Source organism: Bombina bombina, chromosome 5, assembly GCF_027579735.1.
Source record: "Bombina bombina isolate aBomBom1 chromosome 5, aBomBom1.pri, whole genome shotgun sequence".
Classification (NCBI taxonomy): Eukaryota; Metazoa; Chordata; class Amphibia; order Anura; family Bombinatoridae; genus Bombina; species Bombina bombina.
The window spans coordinates 921,485,199-921,507,685 of NC_069503.1; the positions used below are offsets into that span (position 1 = coordinate 921,485,199).

A 22,487-nucleotide genomic window follows, 5' to 3' on the forward strand; every position below is an offset into this window, starting at 1 on the left:
CTGTTGGGGAAGAGATATCCCACAAGTAAGGATGACGCCGTGGACCGGACACACCAATGTTGGAGAAACGATATATAATATGTGTGGGTACAGTAAAGGAGTAAGAGGAAAATTACAGCTAAACACAAACACTGCAGAAATGCAAAAATAGCCTTGGTCCCAGATGGTCAACAAATTGAAAAGTGGTCTGGTCATGAAGGGGTTAAACAAAAAAGTTATAAGGGTGTAAAGATATATGGTATATGACAAGGTATTTAACAGCAAATGGCTAAATTGTATATAAAGATACATATACATGTCCAAATAAGTGTGTGTGTGTATGTGTATGTATGTATATATATATATATATATATATATATATATATATATATATATATATATATATATATATATATAAATAAAAGTCCAAAAAGTCCAAATAGATCAGCACTCACCATTACCTCCATCCACTGTGTGCTCTGCCATAATCACAACAAAATGAACATGTATGTTGAACTGGATTCCTCAAAGATCCCCACTGCACAACACATAAGCAAGCTTCCGCCATCTCTATATATAGGTCTTGAGAAAACAGAACCGTTTGGCTAGCCTCTTCTCATAGCTTAAATTCTTCATTCCCCTTATTAGTTTTGTGGCCCTTCTCTGAACTTTTTCTAAGTCTACAATGCCTTTTTTTGAGATTGGTCCCCAGAACTGCACTACATACTCAAGGTGAGGTCCTACTAGGGATCTACATGCTTCCCATCCTTGATTCAATGCCTCTTAATACATGCTAGTATCTTCTTAGCCTTATAAGCCACTGTCCTGCATTGTGCACCCATCTTTAGCTTATCATCTATTACTACTCCCAAATCCCTTTCCTCCTCTGTTATGCTAAGTCTAGTTCTATTTAAAAAAAAGGTTTGTTTGCTTATTTCTTTTCTTCCAAAATGTAGAACCTTGCATTTTCCAGTATTAAATAGAATTTTCCATTTACCTGTCCATTCTTCTAATTTTTGTAGATTATTTTTTAAAGCAATTTCTTTCCAATGGCATGGAGAGTACACGATTCCATTAATTACTGATATGAAATTCACTGCCTGGCCACGAGGATGAGGCAAATAACACCCCAGCCAGAGCTTAAGTATCCTCCCAATACCCATTCTCCCCAGTCATTCTTTGACTCTGTAACTAGGAGGTGAAGATGGTGTTCTAAAGTCCTTAAATGGGTAGATTCCCTTCAAGATAGGACTGGGGTTAATGCTGTGTCCATGTAAACCTCTTAGTAAGAGTATTGGTAGCTGTTAGCTGCTGGAGGTTGCAGGGAACTTCTCTGTCTTCTTTCCAGCAATCTGTGTAAACACCCCCAACAGACAACCAGTGTTAAGCTTACACTGCTTTCCTTTCTCCTCAGGTCCCTGGCAAAAATCTGGATGAAGCCGTCAGACTGGGAGGGCTGTGTCTGCCCCACAGCAGAGACTCATAAGGTAAGTGTCTTTTCCTTATAACAGGACATAGGAGGACACTAGAAAGGGAGTTGAATCTCCAATATTTTCCTGAGCCTGGGGACTTTTTAATGTTCCCTTAATTTAAGGGTTATTTCATTATTGGGCAGTACTATTGGTAGGATAATGTGCACTAAAGCTGATAGATTCCTTCTTAGGATCATATCCAGCAAGGGATAAGGCTGTCAGGGCATTTATCTTATAGATACTCATGGGTTAACATTGTATATTACATTATATGTTATTGTGGCTAGTGGCTTGATATGTATAATAATTCCCTCTCCTTGTCATGTGGGAACTTATTATAGGAGTAGTGCTTATATTTTGGTCCATTTTTATGCGGACCGTTGTACTGCTTGGAATTTACTCTGCGTAGGAGAAATTTTGTCAGGTGAAGATTTTTGTTTGAAGCCGTCTCCGGAGCCTCATTTTCTGACAGGGATCGCCTGCGTGAAGACTTTTGCAGGCTGAGCAGTGTACAGTCTAAAGGTGGGATGGTAAGAACACAGCCAGTCATTGCTAGAGTGTATATATGTGCCACTAATTATTTTTTAAATTATTCAAAATAAATTTAAATACAATCTATTAGAGGAATTTTCTCATTTATCTGTGGGAGCTTATTCTCACCATGGAGGACAGAGTTGATTTGGGAGGAAATGTTTCTTTACCATTGGGGGATAAATGTTTATGTTGTGAGGAGGCTCATGTGGTACCACCTGCACAGCTTTGTTCCTCCTGCTTGTCTTCCATGTTGTAGTCAAAGTCTAAAAAAACTAAATTTATGCTTACCTGATAAATTACAATATCTTTTACTATATGACGAGTCCACGGATTTCATCCTTACTTGTGGGATATTAACCTCCTACTAACAGGAAGTGGCAAAGAGCACCACAGCAGAGCTGTATATATAGCCCCTCCCCTTTCCCTCCACCCTCAGTCATTCGGCCGAAGGTATAGGAAGAGAAAAAGGAAAGGCTAAAAGGTGCAGAGGTGACTGAAGTTTACAAAAAATATAAAGAAAAACTGTCTTAAAAAGAACAGGGTGGGCCGTGGACTTGTCATATCGTAAAAGAAAGTAATTTCTCAGGTAAGAATAAATTTAGTTTTCTTTTACAAAGATATGATGAGTCCACGGATTTCATCCTTACTTGTGGGAAACCAATACCAAAGCAATAGGACATGGATGAAAGGGAGGGACAAGACAGGAACCTAAACGGAAGGCACCACTGCTTGAAGAACCTTTCTCCCAAAGATAGCCTCAGAAGAAGCAAAAGTATCAAATTTGGAAAATTTGGAAAAAGTGTGAAGGGACGACCAAGTTGCAGCCTTACAAATCTGTTCCACAGATGCATCGTTTTTAAAAGCCCATGTGGAAGCCACAGCCCTAGTAGAATGAGCCGTAATTCTTTTAGAAGAAGGATTAGGACACAAGGAAGGAACAACAATTTCCTGATTAATATTCTTATTCGAAACAACCTTAGGAAGGAACCCAGGTTTGGTACGTAAAACCACCTTATCAGAATGAAATATGAGATAAGGCGAATCACAGTCAGTTGCAGAGAAATTAGATTTGGATGTTGGAAAGGACCTTGAATGAGAAGGTCCTGTCTCAACGGAAGTTTCCACGGTGGCAGAGAGGACATGTCCACTAGATCCGCATACCAAGTCCTGCGTGGCCATGCAGGCGCTATCAGGATCACTGAAGCTCTCTCCTGTTTGATTCGAGCAATCACGCGTGGGAGGAGAGGAAACGGCGGAAACACATAAGCTAGGCTGAACAACCAAGGTAGTGCCAAGGCATCTATCAGTTCGGCCTGAGGATCCCTTGACCGGGATCCGTATCTTGGAAGCTTGGCATTCTGATGAGATGCCATCAAATCCAATTCCGGTCTCCCCATCTGAGAATCAATGAGGCAAATACCTCCGGGTGAAGTTCCCACTCCCCCGGATGAAAGTCTGTCTACTTAGAAAATCTGCTTCCCAGTTCTCTACTCCTGGGATGTAGATCGCTGACAGACGACATGAGTGGGTCTCTGAGCAACTGATTATCTTGGATACTTCTATCATCGCTAAGGAACTCCTTGTTCCCCCTGATTGACATATGCCACAATCGTTATGTTGTCCGACTGGAATCTGATTAATTTGGCCAAAGCCAACTGAGGCCACGCCTGAAGCGCATTGAATATATCTCTCAGTTCCAGAATATTGATTGGAAGAAGAGAGTCCACCTGAGTCCAAACACCTTGAGCCTTCAGGGAGTCCCAAACTGCACCCCAGCCCAGAAGGCTGGCATCTGTTGTCACTATCACCCACGAGGGTCTGCGGAAACAAGTCGCCTGGGACAGATGATCCGGCGACAACCACCAAAGAAGAGAGTTTCTTGTCTCTTGATCCAAAATTATCTTTAGAGATAAATCCGCATAATCCCCATTCCACTGACCAAATCCACGGTAGTCATATATTGACCCTCCTGGATCATTGGCAAAATCGTTCGAATTGTCTCCATCTTGAATGATGGAACTCTTAGAAATTAGTTTAGACACTTGAGGTCCAAAATGGGTCTGAACGTTCCCTCTTTTTTGGGGACCACAAATAGGTTTGAGTAAAACCCCTGTCCCTGTTCCAATTTTGGAACAGGACAGATTACTCCCATAGTAAAAAAGGTATTTTACATAGAGTAAGAACGCCCCTCTCTTTATCTGGTTTGCAGATAATTTTGAAAGATGAAATCTCCCTCTTGGGAGAAAATCCTTGAATTCCAATTGATAACCGTGGGTCACTATTTCTAGTGCCCAGGAATCCTGAACATCTCTTGCCCAAGCCTGAGCAAAGAAAGAAAGTCTGCATCCTACTAGATCTGGTCCCGGATCGGGGGCCACCCCTTCATGCTGCTTTGTGGAAGAAGAAGCAGGGGTTTCTCCTTTAAAGTTCCGAACGAAACGAAAATTATTCTGATTGCCCCTCAGTTTGACCGACCTATCCTGAGGTAGGGGATGGCCCTTACCTCCTGTAATATCAGAAATTATCTCCTTCAATTCTAGCCCAAAAAGGGTCTTACCTTTAAAGGGAATAGCTAAAAGCTTATGTTTTGATGACACATCAGCAGACCAAGATTTGAGCCACAATGCTCTACGTGCTAAAATAGCAAATCCTGCATTTTTTGCCGCTAATTTAGCAATTTGAAAAGTGGCATCAGTAATAAAAGAATTAGCTAGCTTAAGAGCCTTAATTCTATCTAGAATGTCATCTAATGGAGTCTCAACCTTAAGAGACTCTAGAGCCTCAAACCAAAAAGCTGCTGCAGTAGAGACTGGAACAATGCAAGCCGTAGGTTGTAAAAGAAATCCCTGATTAACAAATAATTTCTTTAGTAGACCCTCTAATTTCTTATCTATAGGATCCTTGAAAGCACAACTATCCTCAATGGGTATAGTAGTACGCTTAGCTAGGGAATATATAGCTCCCGCTACCTTAGGGACCATTTGCCATGAGTCCCGAATGGTATCTGACATAGGAAACATTTTCTTAAAATTAGGAGAGGGAGAAAACGGTATACCTGATCTATCCCATTCCTTACTAATAATTTCCGAAATTCTCTTAGGAACCGGAAAAACATCAGTGTAAGTAGGAACTTCCAAATATTTATCCAGTTTACAGAATTTCTCTGGAGGATAGGATCACAATCATCCTGAGTCGCTAAAACCTCCCTAAGCAACAGGCGGAGGTGTTCAAGCTTAAATTTAAATGACATAGCATCCGAATCTGTCAGAGGCAAAACATTCCCTGAATCAGAAATTTCACCCTCAGACAGTAATTCCCTGATCCCCAACTCAGAGCACTGTGAGGGAACATCGGAAATAGCTAATAAAGCATCAGAGGATTCAGTATTTACATTAATACTTGACCTACTGCATTTACCCTGCATCACTGGTAATTTAGACAATACCTCTGTAACTGCAGCCATCTCCTGCAGAGTAAAGGAATTAGACGCACTAGAAGTACTAGGCGTCGCTTGTCTGGGCATAAAAGGTTGTGACACTTGGGGAGAATTGGATGGTATATCCTGATTCTCTTCAGACTGAGAATCATCCCTAGGCACACTTACTTTATTTAAAATATGCTTTTTACATTGTAAACCTTTCAGTACAAAAGTTACACAATAGCTTCTAAACACATAGAATAATGAGAAACCTCAATGTCAGACATGTTGAACAGACTAGTAATACCACAAAAGTCGTTTAAACACTTATTTATAGCATAAAATAAACATTAGAAAAAACGTGTACTGTGCCTTTAAGAAAAGAAAAAGTGAACAATTTTTCCAAAATGCACAAAAAACGTTAAATTATTCCCAAATTTAACTTAATATCGTTGGTTAATCCAAAAATTAATGCACCCAGAAGCAAGGGCAGAAATAAGGCTTTAGAAGTACTTATATCAACATGTAGTCAAAAGATAGATAAAAATACACTCTGCACTTCGCCACAGCTCTGCTGTGGCGCCTACCTGCAAGGTACTTACTAGTTACTCTCTCGTTCAGAGAGGGATTGCCTGGTATTTCGGGGCTGGACTGCACTGTTAAGTCAGGATCAGACTGATATGCTACAGGAAAGTTCTTCTCTGTGAAAGGCACATATTGAGCAAAAAGAGGCTGCTTCTAGGGTGGTAACTAGCCACAGAACAAGCTATTATGCTATTGTTCGTTCCCAGGTTGAGCGCTTCTCTGTTTTTATTTATGCAAATTATGACACTTGGGGAAGTCTCCCTAAGTGTGATGCGGGAATCCAGACGTGGACCCGTTGCTCAGTGTGCCTGGAGGGATATGGCTGCACCTCACTGACGAGGCCCACAATAGGCCGAAACGTACGTCTGGGCTTTTGCCGTTTCTCTCGTTCAGAGAGGGATTGCCTGGTATTTCGGGGCTGGACTGCACTGTTAAGTCAGGATCAGACTGATATGCTACAGGAAAGTTCTTCTCTGTGAAAGGCACATATTGAGCAAAAAGAGGCTGCTTCTAGGGTGGTAACTAGCCACATAACAAGCTATTATGCTATGATTCGTTCCCAGGTTGAGCGCTTCTCTGTTTTTATTTATGGAAATTATGACACTTGGGGAAGTCTCCCTAAGTGTGATGCGGGAATCCAGACGTGGACCCGTTGCTCAGTGTGCCTAGAGGGATATGGCTGCACCTCAGTGACGAGGCCCACAATAGGCCGAAACGTACGTCTGGGGTTTTGCCGTTTCTCTCGTTCAGAGAGGGATTGCCTGGTATTTCGGGGCTGGACTGCACTGTTAAGTCAGGATCAGACTGATATGCTACAGGAAAGTTCTTCTCTGTGAAAGGCACATATTGAGCAAAAAGAGGCTGCTTCTAGGGTGGTAACTAGCCACAGAACAAGCTATTATGCTATTGTTCGTTCCCAGGTTGAGCGCTTCTCTGTTTTTATTTATGCAAATTATGACACTTGGGGAAGTCTCCCTAAGTGTGATGCGGGAATCCAGACGTGGACCCGTTGCTCAGTGTGCCTAGAGGGATATGGCTGCACCTCACTGACGAGGCCCACAATAGGCCGAAACGTACGTCTGGGGTTTTGCCGTTTCTCTCGTTCAGAGAGGGATTGCCTGGTATTTCGGGGCTGGACTGCACTGTTAAGTCAGGATCAGACTGATATGCTACAGGAAAGTTCTTCTCTGTGAAAGGCACATATTGAGCAAAAAAAATTAGATTTTGATGTTTGAAGGGACCCTGGATCAGAAGGTCCTGTTTCAGAGGTAGCGACCAAGGTGGACAGGATGACATGTCCACTAGATCTGCATACCAAGTCCTGCGTGGCCATGCAGGCGTTATTAGAATCACTGATGCTCTCTCCTGTTTGATTCTGGCAATCAATCGAGGAAGCATCGGGAAGGGTGGAAACACATAAGCCATCCCGAAGGTCCAAGGTGCTGTCAAAGCATCTATCAGAACCGCTCCCGGATCCCTGGATCTGGACCCGTAACGAGGAAGCTTGGCGTTCTGTCGAGACGCCATGAGATCTATCTCTGGTTTGCCCCAACGTCGAAGTATTTGGGCAAAGACCTCCGGATGAAGTTCCCACTCCCCCGGATGAAAAGTCTGACGACTTCAGAAATCCGCCTCCCAGTTCTCCACTCCCGGGATGTGGATTGCTGACAGGTGGCAAGAGTGAGACTCTGCCCAGCGAATTATCTTTGATACTTCCATCATTGCTAGGGAGCTTCTTGTCCCTCCCTGATGGTTGATGTAAGCTACAGTCGTGATGTTGTCCGACTGAAACCTGATGAACCCCCGAGTTGTTGACTGGGGCCAAGCCAGAAGGGCATTGAGAACTGCTCTCAATTCTAGAATGTTTATTGGTAGGAGACTCTCCTCCTGATTCCATTGTCCCTGAGCCTTCAGAGAATTCCAGACAGCGCCCCAACCTAGTAGGCTGGCGTCTGTTGTTACAATTGTCCAGTCCGGCCTGCTGAATGGCATCCCCCTGGACAGATGTGGCCGAGAAAGCCACCATAGAAGAGAATTTCTGGTCTCTTGATCCAGATTCAGAGTAGGGGACAAGTCTGAGTAATCTCCATTCCACTGACTTAGCATGCACAATTGCAGCGGTCTGAGATGTAGACGTGCAAAGGGTACTATGTCCATTGCTGCTACCATTAAGCCGATCACCTCCATGCATTGAGCTACTGACGGGTGTTGAATGGAATGAAGGACACGGCATGCATTTTTAAGCTTTGTTAACCTGTCTTCTGTCAGGTAAATCTTCATTTCTACAGAATCTATAAGAGTCCCCAAGAAGGGAACTCTTGTGAGTGGAAAGAGAGAACTCTTCTTTTCGTTCACCTTCCATCCATGCGACCTTAGAAATGCCAGTACTAACTCTGTGTGAGACTTGGCAGTTTGAAAGCTTGAAGCTTGTATCAGAATGTCGTCTAGGTACGGAGCTACCGCAATTCCTCGCGGTCTTAGTACCGCCAGAAGAGCACACAGAACCTTTGTGAAGATTCTCGGAGCCGTAGCCAATCCGAATGGAAGAGCTACAAACTGGTAATGCCTGTCTAGAAAGGCAAACCTTAGATACCGGTAATGATCTTTGTGAATCGGTATGTGAAGGTAAGCATCCTTTAAATCCACTGTGGTCATGTACTGACCCTTTTGGATCATGGGTAAAATTGTCCGAATAGTTTCCATTTTGAACGATGGAACTCTTAGGAATTTGTTTAGGATCTTTAAATCCAAGATTGGCCTGAAAGTTCCCTCTTTTTTGGGAACCACAAACAGATTTGAGTAAAACCCTTGTCCTTGTTCCGACCGCGGAACCGGATGGATCACTCCCATTAATAAAAGATCTTGTACGCAGCGTAGAAACGCCTCTTTCTTTATTTGGTTTGTTGACAACCTTGACAGATGAAATCTCCCTCTTGGGGGAGAGAATTTGAAGTCTAGAAGGTATCCCTGAGATATGATCTCTAACGCCCAGGGATCCTGGACATCTCTTGCCCAAGCCTGGGCGAAGAGAGAAAGTCTGCCCCCCACTAGATCCGTTCCCGGATCGGGGGCCCTCGATTCATGCTGTCTTAGGGGCAGCAGCAGGTTTCCTGGCCTGCTTGCCCTTGTTCCAGGACTGGTTAGGTCTCCAGCCTTGTCTGTAGCGAGCAACAGCTCCTTCCTGTTTTGGTGCAGAGGAAGTTGATGCTGCTCCTGCTTTGAAATTACGAAAGGAACGAAAATTAGACTGTCTAGCCTTAGGTTTGGCTCTGTCTTGAGGCAGGGCATGGCCTTTACCTCCTGTAATGTCAGCGATAATTTCTTTCAACCCGGGCCCGAATAAGGTCTGCCCTTTGAAAGGTATATTAAGCAATTTAGATTTAGAAGTAACGTCAGCTGACCAGGATTTTAGCCACAGTGCTCTGCGTGCCTGAATGGCGAATCCGGAATTCTTAGCCGTAAGTTTAGTTAAATGTACTACAGCATCTGAAATAAATGAGTTAGCTAACTTAAGGGCTTTAAGCTTGTGTGTAATCTCATCTAATGGAGCTGATTCAAGTGTCTCTTCCAGAGACTCAAACCAAAATGCTGCTGCAGCCGTGACAGGCGCAATGCATGCAAGAGGTTGCAATATAAAACCTTGTTGAACAAACATTTTCTTAAGGTAACCCTCTAACTTTTTATCCATTGGATCTGAAAAGGCACAGCTATCCTCCACCGGGATAGTGGTACGCTTAGCTAAAGTAGAAACTGCTCCCTCCACCTTAGGGACCGTTTGCCATAAGTCCCGTGTGGTGGCGTCTATTGGAAACATCTTTCTAAATATCGGAGGGGGTGAGAACGGCACACCGGGTCTATCCCACTCCTTAGTAACAATTTCAGTAAGTCTCTTAGGTATAGGAAAAACGTCAGTACTCGCCGGTACCGCAAAATATTTATCCAACCTACACATTTTCTCTGGTATTGCAACTGTGTTACAATCATTCAGAGCCGCTAACACCTCCCCTAGTAATACACGGAGGTTTTCCAGCTTAAATTTAAAATTTGAAATATCTGAATCCAGTTTGTTTGGATCAGAACCGTCACCCGCAGAATGAAGCTCTCCGTCCTCATGTTCTGCAAATTGTGACGCAGTGTCTGACATGGCCCTAATATTATCAGCGCACTCTGTTCTCACCCCAGAGTGATCACGCTTACCTCTTAGTTCTGGTAATTTAGCCAAAACTTCAGTCATAACAGTAGCCATATCCTGTAATGTGATTTGTAATGGCCGCCCAGATGTACTCGGCGCTACAATATCACGCACCTCCCGAGCGGGAGATGCAGGTACTGACACGTGAGGCGAGTTAGTCGGCATAACTCTCCCCTCGTTGTTTGGTGAAATATGTTCAATTTGTACAGATTGACTTTTATTTAAAGTAGCATCAATACAGTTAGTACATAAATTTCTATTGGGCTCCACTTTGGCTTTAGCACATATAGCACAGATATCTTCCTCTGAATCAGACATGTTTAACACACTAGCAAATAAACTAGCAACTTGGAAATACTTTTCAAGTAATTTACTATAATATGAAAACGTACTGTGCCTATAAGAAGCACAGAAAAAGTTATGACAGTTGAAAATTAATAAACTGAAAAGTTATAGCATCAAATCTTTGTAAAAAACACAATTTTAGCAAAGGATTGCTCCCATTAGCAAAGGATAACTAACCCTGATAGCAGAAAAAAAAAAAAAAAAAATACAGAAATAAACGTTTTTTTTTTATCACAGTCAACTACAATCTCACAGCTCTGCTGTGAGTGATTACCTCCCTCAAAACAAGTTTTGAAGACCCCTGAGTTCTGTAGAGATGAACCGGATCATGCAGGGAAGACAATAAACTTCTGACTGAATTTTTTGATGCGTAGCAAAAGCACCAAAAAAGGTCCCTCCCCCTCACACATAACAGTGAGAGAGATCAGTAAACTGTCATAAATTAAATAAAACGACTGCCAAGTGGAAAAAAATAGTGCCCAAAACATTTTTTCACCCAGTACCTCAGAAAATTAAACGATTTTACATGCCAGCAAAAAACGTTTAACATTAATAAATTGAGTGTTATTAAAAAGCCTGTTGCTAGTCCCTGCAAATTAGGCTAAAGTTTTATGCATACAGTATAATTCCAGTGAAGTGCCATTCCCCAGAATACTGAAGTGTAAAATATACATACATGACAGCCTGATACCAGTTGCTGCTACTGCATTTAAGGCTGAGTTTACATTATATCAGTATGGCAGAATTTTCTCATCAATTCCATTGTCAGAAAATAATAAGCTGCTACATACCTCTTTGCAGATTAATCTGCCCGCTGTCCCCTGATCTGAAGTTTACCTCTCCTCAGATGGCCGAGAAACAGCAATATGATCTTAACTACTCCGGCTAAAATCATAGAAAAACTCAGGTAGATTCTTCTTCAAATTCTACCAGAGAAGGAATAACACACTCCGGTGCTATTATAAAATAACAAACTTTTGATTGAAGGTATGAAACTAAGTATAATCACCACAGTCCTCTCACACATCCTATCTATTCGTTGGGTGCAAGAGAATGACTGGGAATGGCAGTTAGGGGAGGAGCTATATAGCAGCTCTGCTGGGTGAATCCTCTTGCACTTCCTGTTGGGGAGGAGTTAATATCCCATAAGTAATGGATGATCCGTGGACTGGATACACTTAACAAGAGAAGGCTGCTTCTAGGGTGGTAACTAGCCACAGAACAAGCTATTATGCTATTGTTCGTTCCCAGGTTGAGCGCTTCTCTGTTTTTATTTATGCAAATTATGACACTTGGGGAAGTCTCCCTAAGTGTGATGCGGGAATCCAGACGTGGACCCGTTGCTCAGTGTGCCTAGAGGGATATGGCTGCACCTCACTGACGAGGCCCACAATAGGCCGAAACGTACGTCTGGGGTTTTGCCGTTTCTCTCGTTCAGAGAGGGATTGCCTGGTATTTCGGGGCTGGACTGCACTGTTAAGTCAGGATCAGACTGATATGCTACAGGAAAGTTCTTCTCTGTGAAAGGCACATATTGAGCAAAAAGAGGCTGCTTCTAGGGTGGTAACTAGCCACAGAACAAGCTATTATGCTATTGTTCGTTCCCAGGTTGAGCGCTTCTCTGTTTTTATTTATACTTACTAGTTACTGTTTGCTGCTGCTAAGCCTGAAGAAATTGCGCCAAAATAGGCTATGCCCCTTATGGTCAAAAGTCAGAGTAGGCCCAAACACCGCATGGAAATGCAGTTTTGCACTAAAGTAAAAATACACACACAATACAACCCTCAAGCATAAAACCAATAAGTTTTAAGTGCCAAAAATAAAAAACATAAAACATTGTTTTTTTATATTGTCTCCCATGTCACATAATGCCCAAATATCAACTAATGATAAATATAAAATAGGCACTCCAGTAACACCCCTCTTATTAAAATAGGTTTTACTGCTTACCCCATTCCCATACAGGGAAATAATGCCAGCCAGTTCTGATACACCAAGTCTCCTCAGAAAAAAAGGCTGCACACACCTTAATGCTGCTTGTAGCATGAAACCGGTCTCCACACTGAAGATGTCTCATGGTTACCTTCAGAAGTCTTGTGGGAACCAGCGTGGATCTTAGTTACAAATGCTAAGATCATCAAACCTCAGGGCAGAAATCTTCTTCCATATCCCCGAGGAAAATAGTACGCACCGGTACCATTTAAAATAAAAAACTTCTTGATTGAAGAAACTAAAAGTAACACCTCACTTTCCAATATCTTCCTAATATAACACAGGCAAACAGAAGTACTGAGGGTGGAGGGGAAGGGGAGGGGCTATATATACAGCTCTGCTGTGGTGCTCTTTGCCACTTCCTGTTAGCAGGAGGTTAATATCCCACAAGTAAGGATGAAATCCGTGGACTCGTCATATCTTTGTAAAAGAAATCTAAATCTTTGTCTGCTGTTTCTAAAAGACTTAACCCTTCAGAGCCCTGTACCTCTCAGGACTCTGATGCCTTTGACATGCCTTAACTTTCTTCTCAATCCCCGTCCCTAATTGCTGGACCGGCAGTGCCCTGCGGCTCAGCTCAATCGCTTTCTGGTAATGGTACCTTTCTTTCACAGGATAAGAAGACTAAATCCAAGGGTCGCAGCCCTCTAATTTCCGTTCCTTTTCGCAACTTCAAGGGACAGAAATCCTCAGCTCCCTCCAAGTCTGATCAGCCCAAGAGCTCCTGGAAGCCTAATCAACCTTGGAACAAGAACAAACAGAACAAAAGCTCTCATCTGACAATAAGTCGACATGAAGGGACGGCCCCCTATCCAAGATCGGATCTTGTAGGGGGCAGACTTTCTTTGTTCCAGGAAGCTTGGATTTGCGACGTCCCAGACCCTTGGGCAGTGGACGTTGTCTCCCAGGGATACAGAATAGGTTTCAAGTCTTGCCCTCCAACAGACAGATTCCTTCTATCAAGACTCTCTTCAAACGCAGTGAAAAGAGAGGCATTCTTAAGTTGTGTAATGGACCTATCTTCCTCCTGCAGTACAGGGCTTAGGCTTTTATTCAAACCCTTTAATCGTACCCAAGAAGGAGGGAACCTTCTATCCTATCAGATCCATTCTTTCATTTGTCCAGGAGGTTCAGTTCATGACCACCATAGACCTGAAGGACGCACACCTTCATGTTCTGATTCACAAAGAACATTTTCAGTTCCTGCGGTTTGTCTTTCTAGACAAACACTTCCATTTTGTAGCCCTCCCTTTGGGTCTGGCCACAGTTCCCAGAATCTTTACAAAGGTGCTGGGGGCTCTTTTAGCGGTAGCTAGGACTCAGGGAATTGCTGTGGCTCCGTAACTGGACGTTATCTTGGTTCAGGTTCCATCTTTTCATTTGGCAATATCTCACACAGACTCTCTCTTGTCTTTTCTTCGCTCTCATGGGTGGAAGATACATCTGGATAAGAGTTCTCTGGTTCCCAATACCAGAGTTTGACTCTTAAGGACAATCATAGACAGTGTCCATGAAGATATTTTTAACGGATCTGAGACGATCCAAACTTCTTTCTGCTTGTCTTTCCCTTCAATCTTCTGCAAGTCCTTCAGTGGCTCAGTGCATGCAAATGATTGGTCACATGGTAGCGACCATGGACATTATTCCTTTCACTCGTTTACATCTGAGACCTCTTCAACTATGTATGCTCAGACAATGGAAAGGCAATCATTCTGATCTCTCTCTCTTTTGGTGGCTCTGTCAGGATCATCTGGCCCAAGGCATGTTCTTTTTGAGACCATCTTGGGAGATTGTGACTACGGATGCTAGTCTCTCAGGCTGGGGAGCAGTTTAGGGTCACTTAAAGCTCAGGGATCCTGGTTGCCAGAGGAATCCAGCCTTCCTATAAACATTCTAGAGTTGAGAGCAATCTTCAATGCTCTGATAGCATGGCCTCAACTAACTTTTGGTCTGACTTATCAGATTTCAAATCAGACAACATAACCTCTGTGGCTTATATCAACCATCAGGGAGGTACAAGGCCATGAAGGAAGTCTCTTGCATAATTTAATAGGCAGAGTCTCACAATTGTCAGATTTTGCCATTCATATCCCGGGAGTAGATTACTTGGAAGTGGACTATCTGAGCAGACAGACCTTCCACCCAGGGGAGTGGGCCCTTCATCTGGAGGTGTTCTCCACAATAACCCTCAGGTGAGGTGTTCAGGAAATAGACCGCATGGCTTCTCACCTCAATACCAAGTTGCCCAGATACAGGTCCAGATCGAGGGACCCTCAGGCGGTGCTGGTGGACACATTAGCGGTTCTGTGGGATTTCAGTCTGATTTATCTGTTCCCTCTATTTGCCCTTCTCCCCAGGGTCATAGCTCGCATCAAACAGGAGTGGGCATCAGCGATACTAATTGCTGCAGCTTGGCCTCGCAGGACTTGGTTTGCAGATCTGGTGAAGAAGATGTCATCCTCTCTTCTATGGAGGTTGCCTCTGACCTTCTATTTCAAGGCTCGTTACTTCATCGAAGTAGATTCTCTGAGGCTGACTGCGTGGAGATTGAATGCTTACTCCTGTCTAAAAGAGGGTTTTCAGATAGGGTCATTGACACTCTGATTCAGGCTTGTTAGCCTGTGACACATCAGATGTACCAGAAGGTCTGGCGCACCTATCTCTCCTGGAGCGAGTCTTGAGGTTTCCCTTGGCACAAGGTGAGATTTCCTCGCATTCTGTTGTTTCTCCAAGAGAGTTTGGAGAAAGTTTTGTCAGCTAGTTACTTAAAGGGACAGATCTCTGCCCTTTCAGATTTGCTACACAAGAAGTTACCTAATCTTCCGGACGTTGAGTCTTTTGTTCAGACCCTTGTCAGAATCAGGCCTGTGTTTAAATCTGTTGCTCATCCTTAGAGCCTTAATTTAGTTCTTCGTGTTCAAGGGGCTCCGTTTGAGCCTATGCATTCGGTTAATATTAAACTTATCTTGGAAAGTTTTGTTTTTGATGGCTATTTCCTCTGCTCGTAGAGTTTTAAATTTATCTGCCTTACAGTGTGATCCCCCTTATCTTACTTTTCATGTGGATAAGGCTGTTCTTTGCACCAAATTGGGATTTTTTCCTAATGTGGTCTCTGACTGCAATATCAATCAGGAGATCGTAGTTCCTTCCTTTTGTCCTAATCCTTCTTTTTAGAAGGAACGTTTGTTGCACAACCTGGATGTGGTGTGTGCCTTAAAGTTCTCCTCCAGGCTACCAAGGATTTTAGACAGTCTTTTGCCTTGTTCGTGGTGTACCCAGGCAAGTGCAAGGGTCAAAAAGCCACTGCAACTACTCTTTCCTTTTGGCTGAGGAGTGTCATTCGTTTGGCTTATTAGGAAGCTGGACAGCAACCTCCTGAGAGGATTACGACTCATCCATGCTGTGTCTTCTTCTTGGGCTTTTAAGGACTAAGCATCCATGGAACAAATCTGTAAGGCGGCTACTCAGTTCTCTTTACATACTTTTTAAAAATATTACAAGTTTGATGTTTTTGCCTCAGCTGAGGCTTCTTTTGAGAGAAAGATTCTTCAAGTGGTGGTGTCTTCAGTTTAGGTCTGCCTGTCTTTAGTTTTCCCTCCCTATCCATTCTGTGTCCTCGATAGCTTGGGTATTGGTTTCCCAACAGTAATGAATGGAATTGTGGACTCTCCATGCCATTGGAAAGGAAACAAAATTTATGCTTAACTGATAAATTCTTTTCTTTCCTGGCATGGAGAGTCCACAACCCGCCCTGATATTCTTTAGGCGGCATTTAATTTTTCTAACCTTCAGGCACCTATATACCTCTAGTGTTCTCCTACCTTTTCCTTATTCCCTCGGTTGTATGACTGGGGGAGTATGGGTAGTGGGAGGATACTTAAGCTCTGGCTGGGGTGTTTTTTGACTCCTCCTGGTGGCCAGGTGGTGAATTTCCCAACGGTAATTAACGGAATCGTGGACTCTCCATGCCAGGAAAGAAAATAATTCATCAGGTAAGCATACATTTTGTTTTCATGCTGCACTGACCTAATGACTGTACTCAACTTTGTATCATCTGGAAAAATAGAGATGTTGCTATTTAATCCTTTCTCCAAGCCATTAAAAAAAAAATATAAAAAATAAAAGGGCCCAGAACTAATTCCTGGGGGACTCCACCGATTACCTTTGTCCAATCTGAGTATAATCCATTTAATACTATTCTTTGCTCTTTTATACAGCTATTTATTCATGAGCTAACATTTCCTAGTCCCCTAATTTTGTACATTGATCTCTTATGTCGCACTGTATCAAACGCCTTTGCAAACTACAAGTATATCATATCAACTGATTCCCCTTTATCTAAATATTTACTTACTTCCTCATAGAATTATATTAGTTTGACATGATCTATTTCTCATAAAACCATGCTGATTTGAACTCATAATTTTGTTTACACGAATAAACTCATCAATATAATCCCATCAAGTATCTTCCCCATTATTGATGTCAGACTAACTGGTCTATAGCTTCCTGGATCAGCCCTGCTTCCCTTTTTTAAAAAGTGGCACAACATCTACTATACACCAGTCCTGGAGTACTATACCTGAGGATAATGTGTTTTGAAAAATTAAGAGTAGAGATAACAGTGCTAAGATACCGTAAAAGCCTTGGGTGTAATGGGCCAAGGCTGGTGGTAACCTTTCTAGTGGGTATCCTTGTTCATTAAAAGAAACTAGAGCCCTGTTGTTTTGGGGAAATTAAACTGGACAACAAACATGCTTAGAAGTACGTTATAACTTTTTCTGTCCATTATCTTGGAGGAGAAGCCTCATTAGTCACCTGTGAATTTGCTTCTACTATGGAACGAGGACATTGTAATTATGAAACTAAACAATACATAGCCTGCAATAATATAAATAGAAATGGATTAACAGTTAAACTTGGTTTTCTTCACATACATACCACTACTTTTAGGGGTCCATATTTTCTTTCTTGTGCAGCAAGGGCATTTTTAAAAGGGGTTGGTGTTCTTGGCATTGATCCTAGTAATGATCTTTTTGTAGTAGGTGTCCTAAATCTTACAAAAAAATAATATTACATTCTTAAATAGAAAAGATACATCTAATTCACATATGAAAAGCGTATTACTATTTTAATGCATTGAAACAAACTTTCACAAGTACAGACCTTAGTTAAAGTTATTTAAAGGGAAACATGTCAACAAGGCTGATAAATCAATTAGTCATTTTCTCAACGAAACTAGCCATCTGCCACTACTCCATTTGTTATACCTGTCAACTACATAATACTGAAACAGAGAATCTGCTGTTATATTGCTGCTGTCTCTCAAAACAAGGGTGGATCAATTCCGTGAACAAAACTATTACAATTTCATTGTATATAATTGTTTGTGAACATCAGAAGTAAAAGCTTAGAATTACATTACAATCGCTAAAAACAGCTTTTACAAGTCTTTGGCCTATTAATCGTTAGAAAATACATCTTGTTTTCTCAACTTACCCAATATTTTCCTTTTCTTCTTCTGTTGGAGTCAATTGCTTCCTTAAGGAATTTGGACCGTTCTTTGCACATTTTGGAGTTGAAGTGAAAGAGGGAGTTTCAAGACTAAATTGCTCCTGGGCATTTCCAGAATGTATGTTAAAAAACTGTTTAAAGAAGAAAAGAAAAAAATCACAGTAAAGGGTATTGATAATTATAATAATTCTAGGAATGATTATTAATCAACATAAGTAACTATTGTTTAGTCATATTTACATGCCTTTTGATGAACATGTGGTTCATTTTAAACAGATTTCCTACCGGCTTCGCAGTTTTATGTAAACCAAAACAAGCCAGAATAAAAAGTATTGCAGTAAGTGGTAATTTTTATTTCATTGCGCTAACAATACATTTAAACAAGAAAAGGTTTAGAGAATTTCCTTAATTCAGCAGGGCTGAAGTAATACTAAATCAGTATATATATATCCAAATTTGGGATATCAAATATTTTTAGCTGTACAATATATGCTGCTGACCTATTTAGTAGTCAAATGGTTAATGTGTAAATGAAGTGTATTTTAGAATAATAGACATTTAAATATATGTCCTTTCATCAAGTAGATATTGTGTTCATATAGAAAAATAATACCTGTGAAGGGGAAAATGGTAGTGTTTTTACTGGCGTGCACTTTCGTACAACATTGTTGGAGCCCCCAAACCCTTCATTCATGTTAGGAGTAGATGATTGACCAACATGCATCTTCTTTTTCCTTAGAATAGCAGGCGGCGTGCTGAACTTGGACATGGCTGGAGATGCGCAGGGCACCAGTTTACCAATTGTATCAGCAGAACTGATCCCTTCAGTTGGCCCCAAGCCACAATTTAAAGAAGTGTTCACTGAATTTTGGTGTTCAGTCTGTATGAGTTTTATTGGTGTAAGTTTTGTGGGAGAAGCAATAATAGACACATCAAAGCTGGCTACGCTGCTCCATGATACAGGGTCCTGTTGGAAAGACAAAAACACAATTTATGCTTACCTGATAAATGTATTTCTCTTGTGGTGTATCCAGTCCACGGATCATCCATTACTTGTGGGATATTCTCATTCCCAACAGTAAGTTGCAAGAGGACACCCACAGCAGAGCTGTAATATAGCTCCTCCCCTAACTGTCATAGCCAGTCATTCGACCGAAAACAAGCCGAGAAAGGAGGAACCATAGGGTGTAGTGGTTACTCTAGTTTAAATTTAAAAATTACCTGCCTTAAAATGACAGGGCGGGCCGTGGACTGGATACACCACAAGAGAAATAAATTTATCAGGTAAGCATAAATTGTGTTTTCTCTTGTAAGGTGTATCCAGTCCACGGATCATCCATTACTTGTGGGATACCAATACCAAAGCTAAAGTACACGGATGAAGGGAGGGACAAGGCAGGAACTTAAATGGAAGGAACCACTGCCTGTAAAACCTTTCTCCCAAATATAGCCTCCGAAGAAGCAAAAGTATCAAATTTGTAAAATTTTGAAAAAGTATGAAGCGAACACCAAGTCGCCGCCGTGCAAATCTGTTCAACAGAAGCCTCAGCTCTAGTGGAATGAGCTGTAATCCTTTCAGGAGGCTGCTGTCCAGCAGTCTCATAGGCTAAGCGGATTAAGCTTCTTAGCCAAAAAGAAAAAGAGGTTGCCAAAGCCTTTTGACCTCTCCTCTGTCCAGAGTAGACAACAAACAAAGCAGATGTTTGACGAAAATCTTTAGTAGCTTGTAAGTAAAACTTTAAAGCACAGACCACATCCAGATTGTGTAACACAAGGATGGAACCACAATCTTGATTGATATTCTTGTTAGATACCACCTTAGGTAAGAACCCAGGTTTGGTACGAAGGACTACCTTATCCGTATGAAAAATCAGATAAGGAGAATCACATTGTAAGGCAGATAGCTCAGAGACTCTACGAGCTGAGGAAATAGCTACCAAAAAAAAAAAAAAAAAAAAAAAAAAAAAAAAAAAACTTTCCAAGATAAAAGTTTGATATCTATGGAATGAAGAGGTTCAAACGGAACTCCTTGAAGAACCTTAAGAACCAAGTTTAAGCTCCATGGTAGAGCAACAGGTTTAAACACAGGCTTGATTCAAACTAAAGCCTGACAAAATGCCTGAACGTCTGGAACATCTGCCAGACGCTAGTGCAAAAGAATAGACAGAGCAAAAATCTGTCCCTTTAAGAAACTAGCTGACAATCCTTTTTCCAAACCTTCTTGGAGAAAAGATAAAATCCTAGGAATCCTGACCTTACTCCATGAGTAACCCTTGGATTCACACCAATAAAGATATCTACGCCATACCTTATGGTAAATTTTCCTGGTGACAGGCTTTCGTGCCTATATTAAGGTATCAATAACTGACTCGGAGAAGCCACGCGTTGATAAAATCAAGCATTCAATCTCCAGGCAGTCAGCCTCAGAGAAATTGGATTTGGATGGTTGAAAGGACCCTGAAGTAGAAGGTCCTGTCTCAGAGGCAGAGACCATGGTGAAAAGGATGACATGTCCACTAGATCTGCATACCAGGTCCTGCGTGGCCACGCAGGTGCTATCAGAATCACCAATGCTCTCTCCTGCTTGATCTTGGCAATCAGTCGAGGGAGCAGAGGAAACGGTGGAAACACATAAGCCAGGTTGAAAGACCAGGGCGCTGCTAGAGTATCTATCTGTGTCGCCTTGGGATCCCTGGACCTGGATCCGTAACACGGAAGCTTGGCGTTCTGGCGAGACGCCATGAGATCCAGTTCTGGTTTGCCCCAACGGAGAATCAGTTGTGCAAATACCTCCGGATGGAGTTCCCACTCTCCCGGATGAAAAGTCTGACGACTTAGAAAATCCGCCTCCCAGTGCTCTACACCTGGGATATGGATAGCTGATAGGTGGCAAGAGTGAATCTCTGCCCAGTGAATTATTTTTGAAACTTCTAACATCTCTAGGGAACTTCTTGTTCCCCCTCGATGGTTGATGTAAGCTACAGTCGTGATGTTGACCGACTGAAATCTGATGTACCTCAGAGTTGCTAACTGAGGCCAAACCTGAAGAGCCTTGAATATCGCTCTTAGTTCCAGAATATTTATTTATTGGAAGGAGAGACTCCTCCTGAGTCCACGATCCCTGAGCCTTCAGGGAGTTCCAGACTGCACCCCAACCTAGAAGGCTGGCATTTGTTGTTACAATAGTCCAATCTGGCCTGCGAAGGTCATACCTTTGGACAGATGGACCCGAGATAGCCACCAGGGAAGAGGATCCCTGGTCTCTTGGTCCAGATTCAGTTGAGGGGCCAAATCTGTGTAATCCCCGCTCCACTGACTGAGCCTGCATAGTTGCAGCGGTCTGAGATATAAGCGTGCAAACGGCACTATGTCCATTGCCGCTACCATTAAGCCGATTACTTCCATACACTGAGCCACCAAAGGGCGCGGAATGGAATGAAGAACCCAACAGGAATTTAGAAGCTTTGATAACCTGGACTCCGTCAAGGTAAATTTTCATTTCTACAGAATCTATCAGAGTCCCTAGAAAGGAAACTCTTGTGAGTGGGGATAGAGAACACTTTTCCTCGTTCACTTTCCACCCATGCGACCTCATAAATGCCAGTACTACGTCCGTATGAGACTTGGCAATTTGGAAATTTGACGCCTGTATCAGGATGTCATCTAAATAAGGGGCTACTGCTATGCCCCGCGGCCTTAGGACCGCCAAAAGCAACCCTAGAACCTTCGTAAAGATTCTTGGGGCTGTAGCTAATCCAAAGGGAAGAGCTACAACTGGTAATGCCTGTCTTGAAAGGCAAATGAGAAACCGATGATGATCTTTGTGTATCGGAATGTGAAGATAAGCATCCTTTAGATCCACTGTAGTCATATATTGACCCTCCTGGATCAGTGGTAGGATGGTACGAATAGTTTCCATCTTGAACGACGGAACTTTGAGGAATTTGTTTAAGATCTTTAGATCCAAAATCGGTCTGAAGGTTCCCTCTTTTTTGGGAACCACAAACAGATTTGAGTAAAAACCCTGTTCCTGTTCCTCCTTTGGAACTGGATGGATCACTCCCATAACTAGGAGGTCTCATACACAGTGTAAGAATGCCTCACTCTTTATCTGGTTTGCAGATAATTGTGAAAGGTGAAATCTCCCTTTTGGGGGGGAAGCTTTGAAGTCCAGAAGATATCCCTGGGATATAATTTCCAACGCCCAGGGATCCTGAACATCTCTTGCCCACGCCTGGGCGAAGAGTGAAAGTCTGCCCCCTACTAGATCCGTTACCGGGTAGGGGGTCGTTCCTTCATGCTGTCTTAGAGGCAGCAGCAGGCTTTTTGACCTGCTTACCTTTTTTCCAGGTCTGGTTTGGTCTCCAGACCGTCTTGGATTGAGCAAAAGTTCCCTCTTGTTTATTATTAGAGGAAGTTGATGCCGCACCTGCCTTGAAGTTTCGAAAGGCATGAA

The 22,487-nt window shown here is 42.4% G+C and overlaps 1 protein-coding gene across 1 annotated transcript in view; it reads right to left on the reverse strand.

Annotated features, from left to right (window-relative positions):
- MYBL1 (MYB proto-oncogene like 1) overlaps positions 1-22,487 on the reverse strand; it is a 397,408-nt gene that overhangs the window by 70,498 nt on the left and 304,423 nt on the right. Inside the window, exons 10-12 of the mRNA XM_053715092.1 lie at positions 18,645-18,998; positions 18,017-18,162; positions 17,459-17,567 (exon numbers count right to left, since the gene is read on the reverse strand). Of these exons, the coding sequence (XP_053571067.1) occupies positions 17,459-17,567; positions 18,017-18,162; positions 18,645-18,998 (609 nt within the window). The remainder of the gene's footprint in view (positions 1-17,458; positions 17,568-18,016; positions 18,163-18,644; positions 18,999-22,487) is intronic.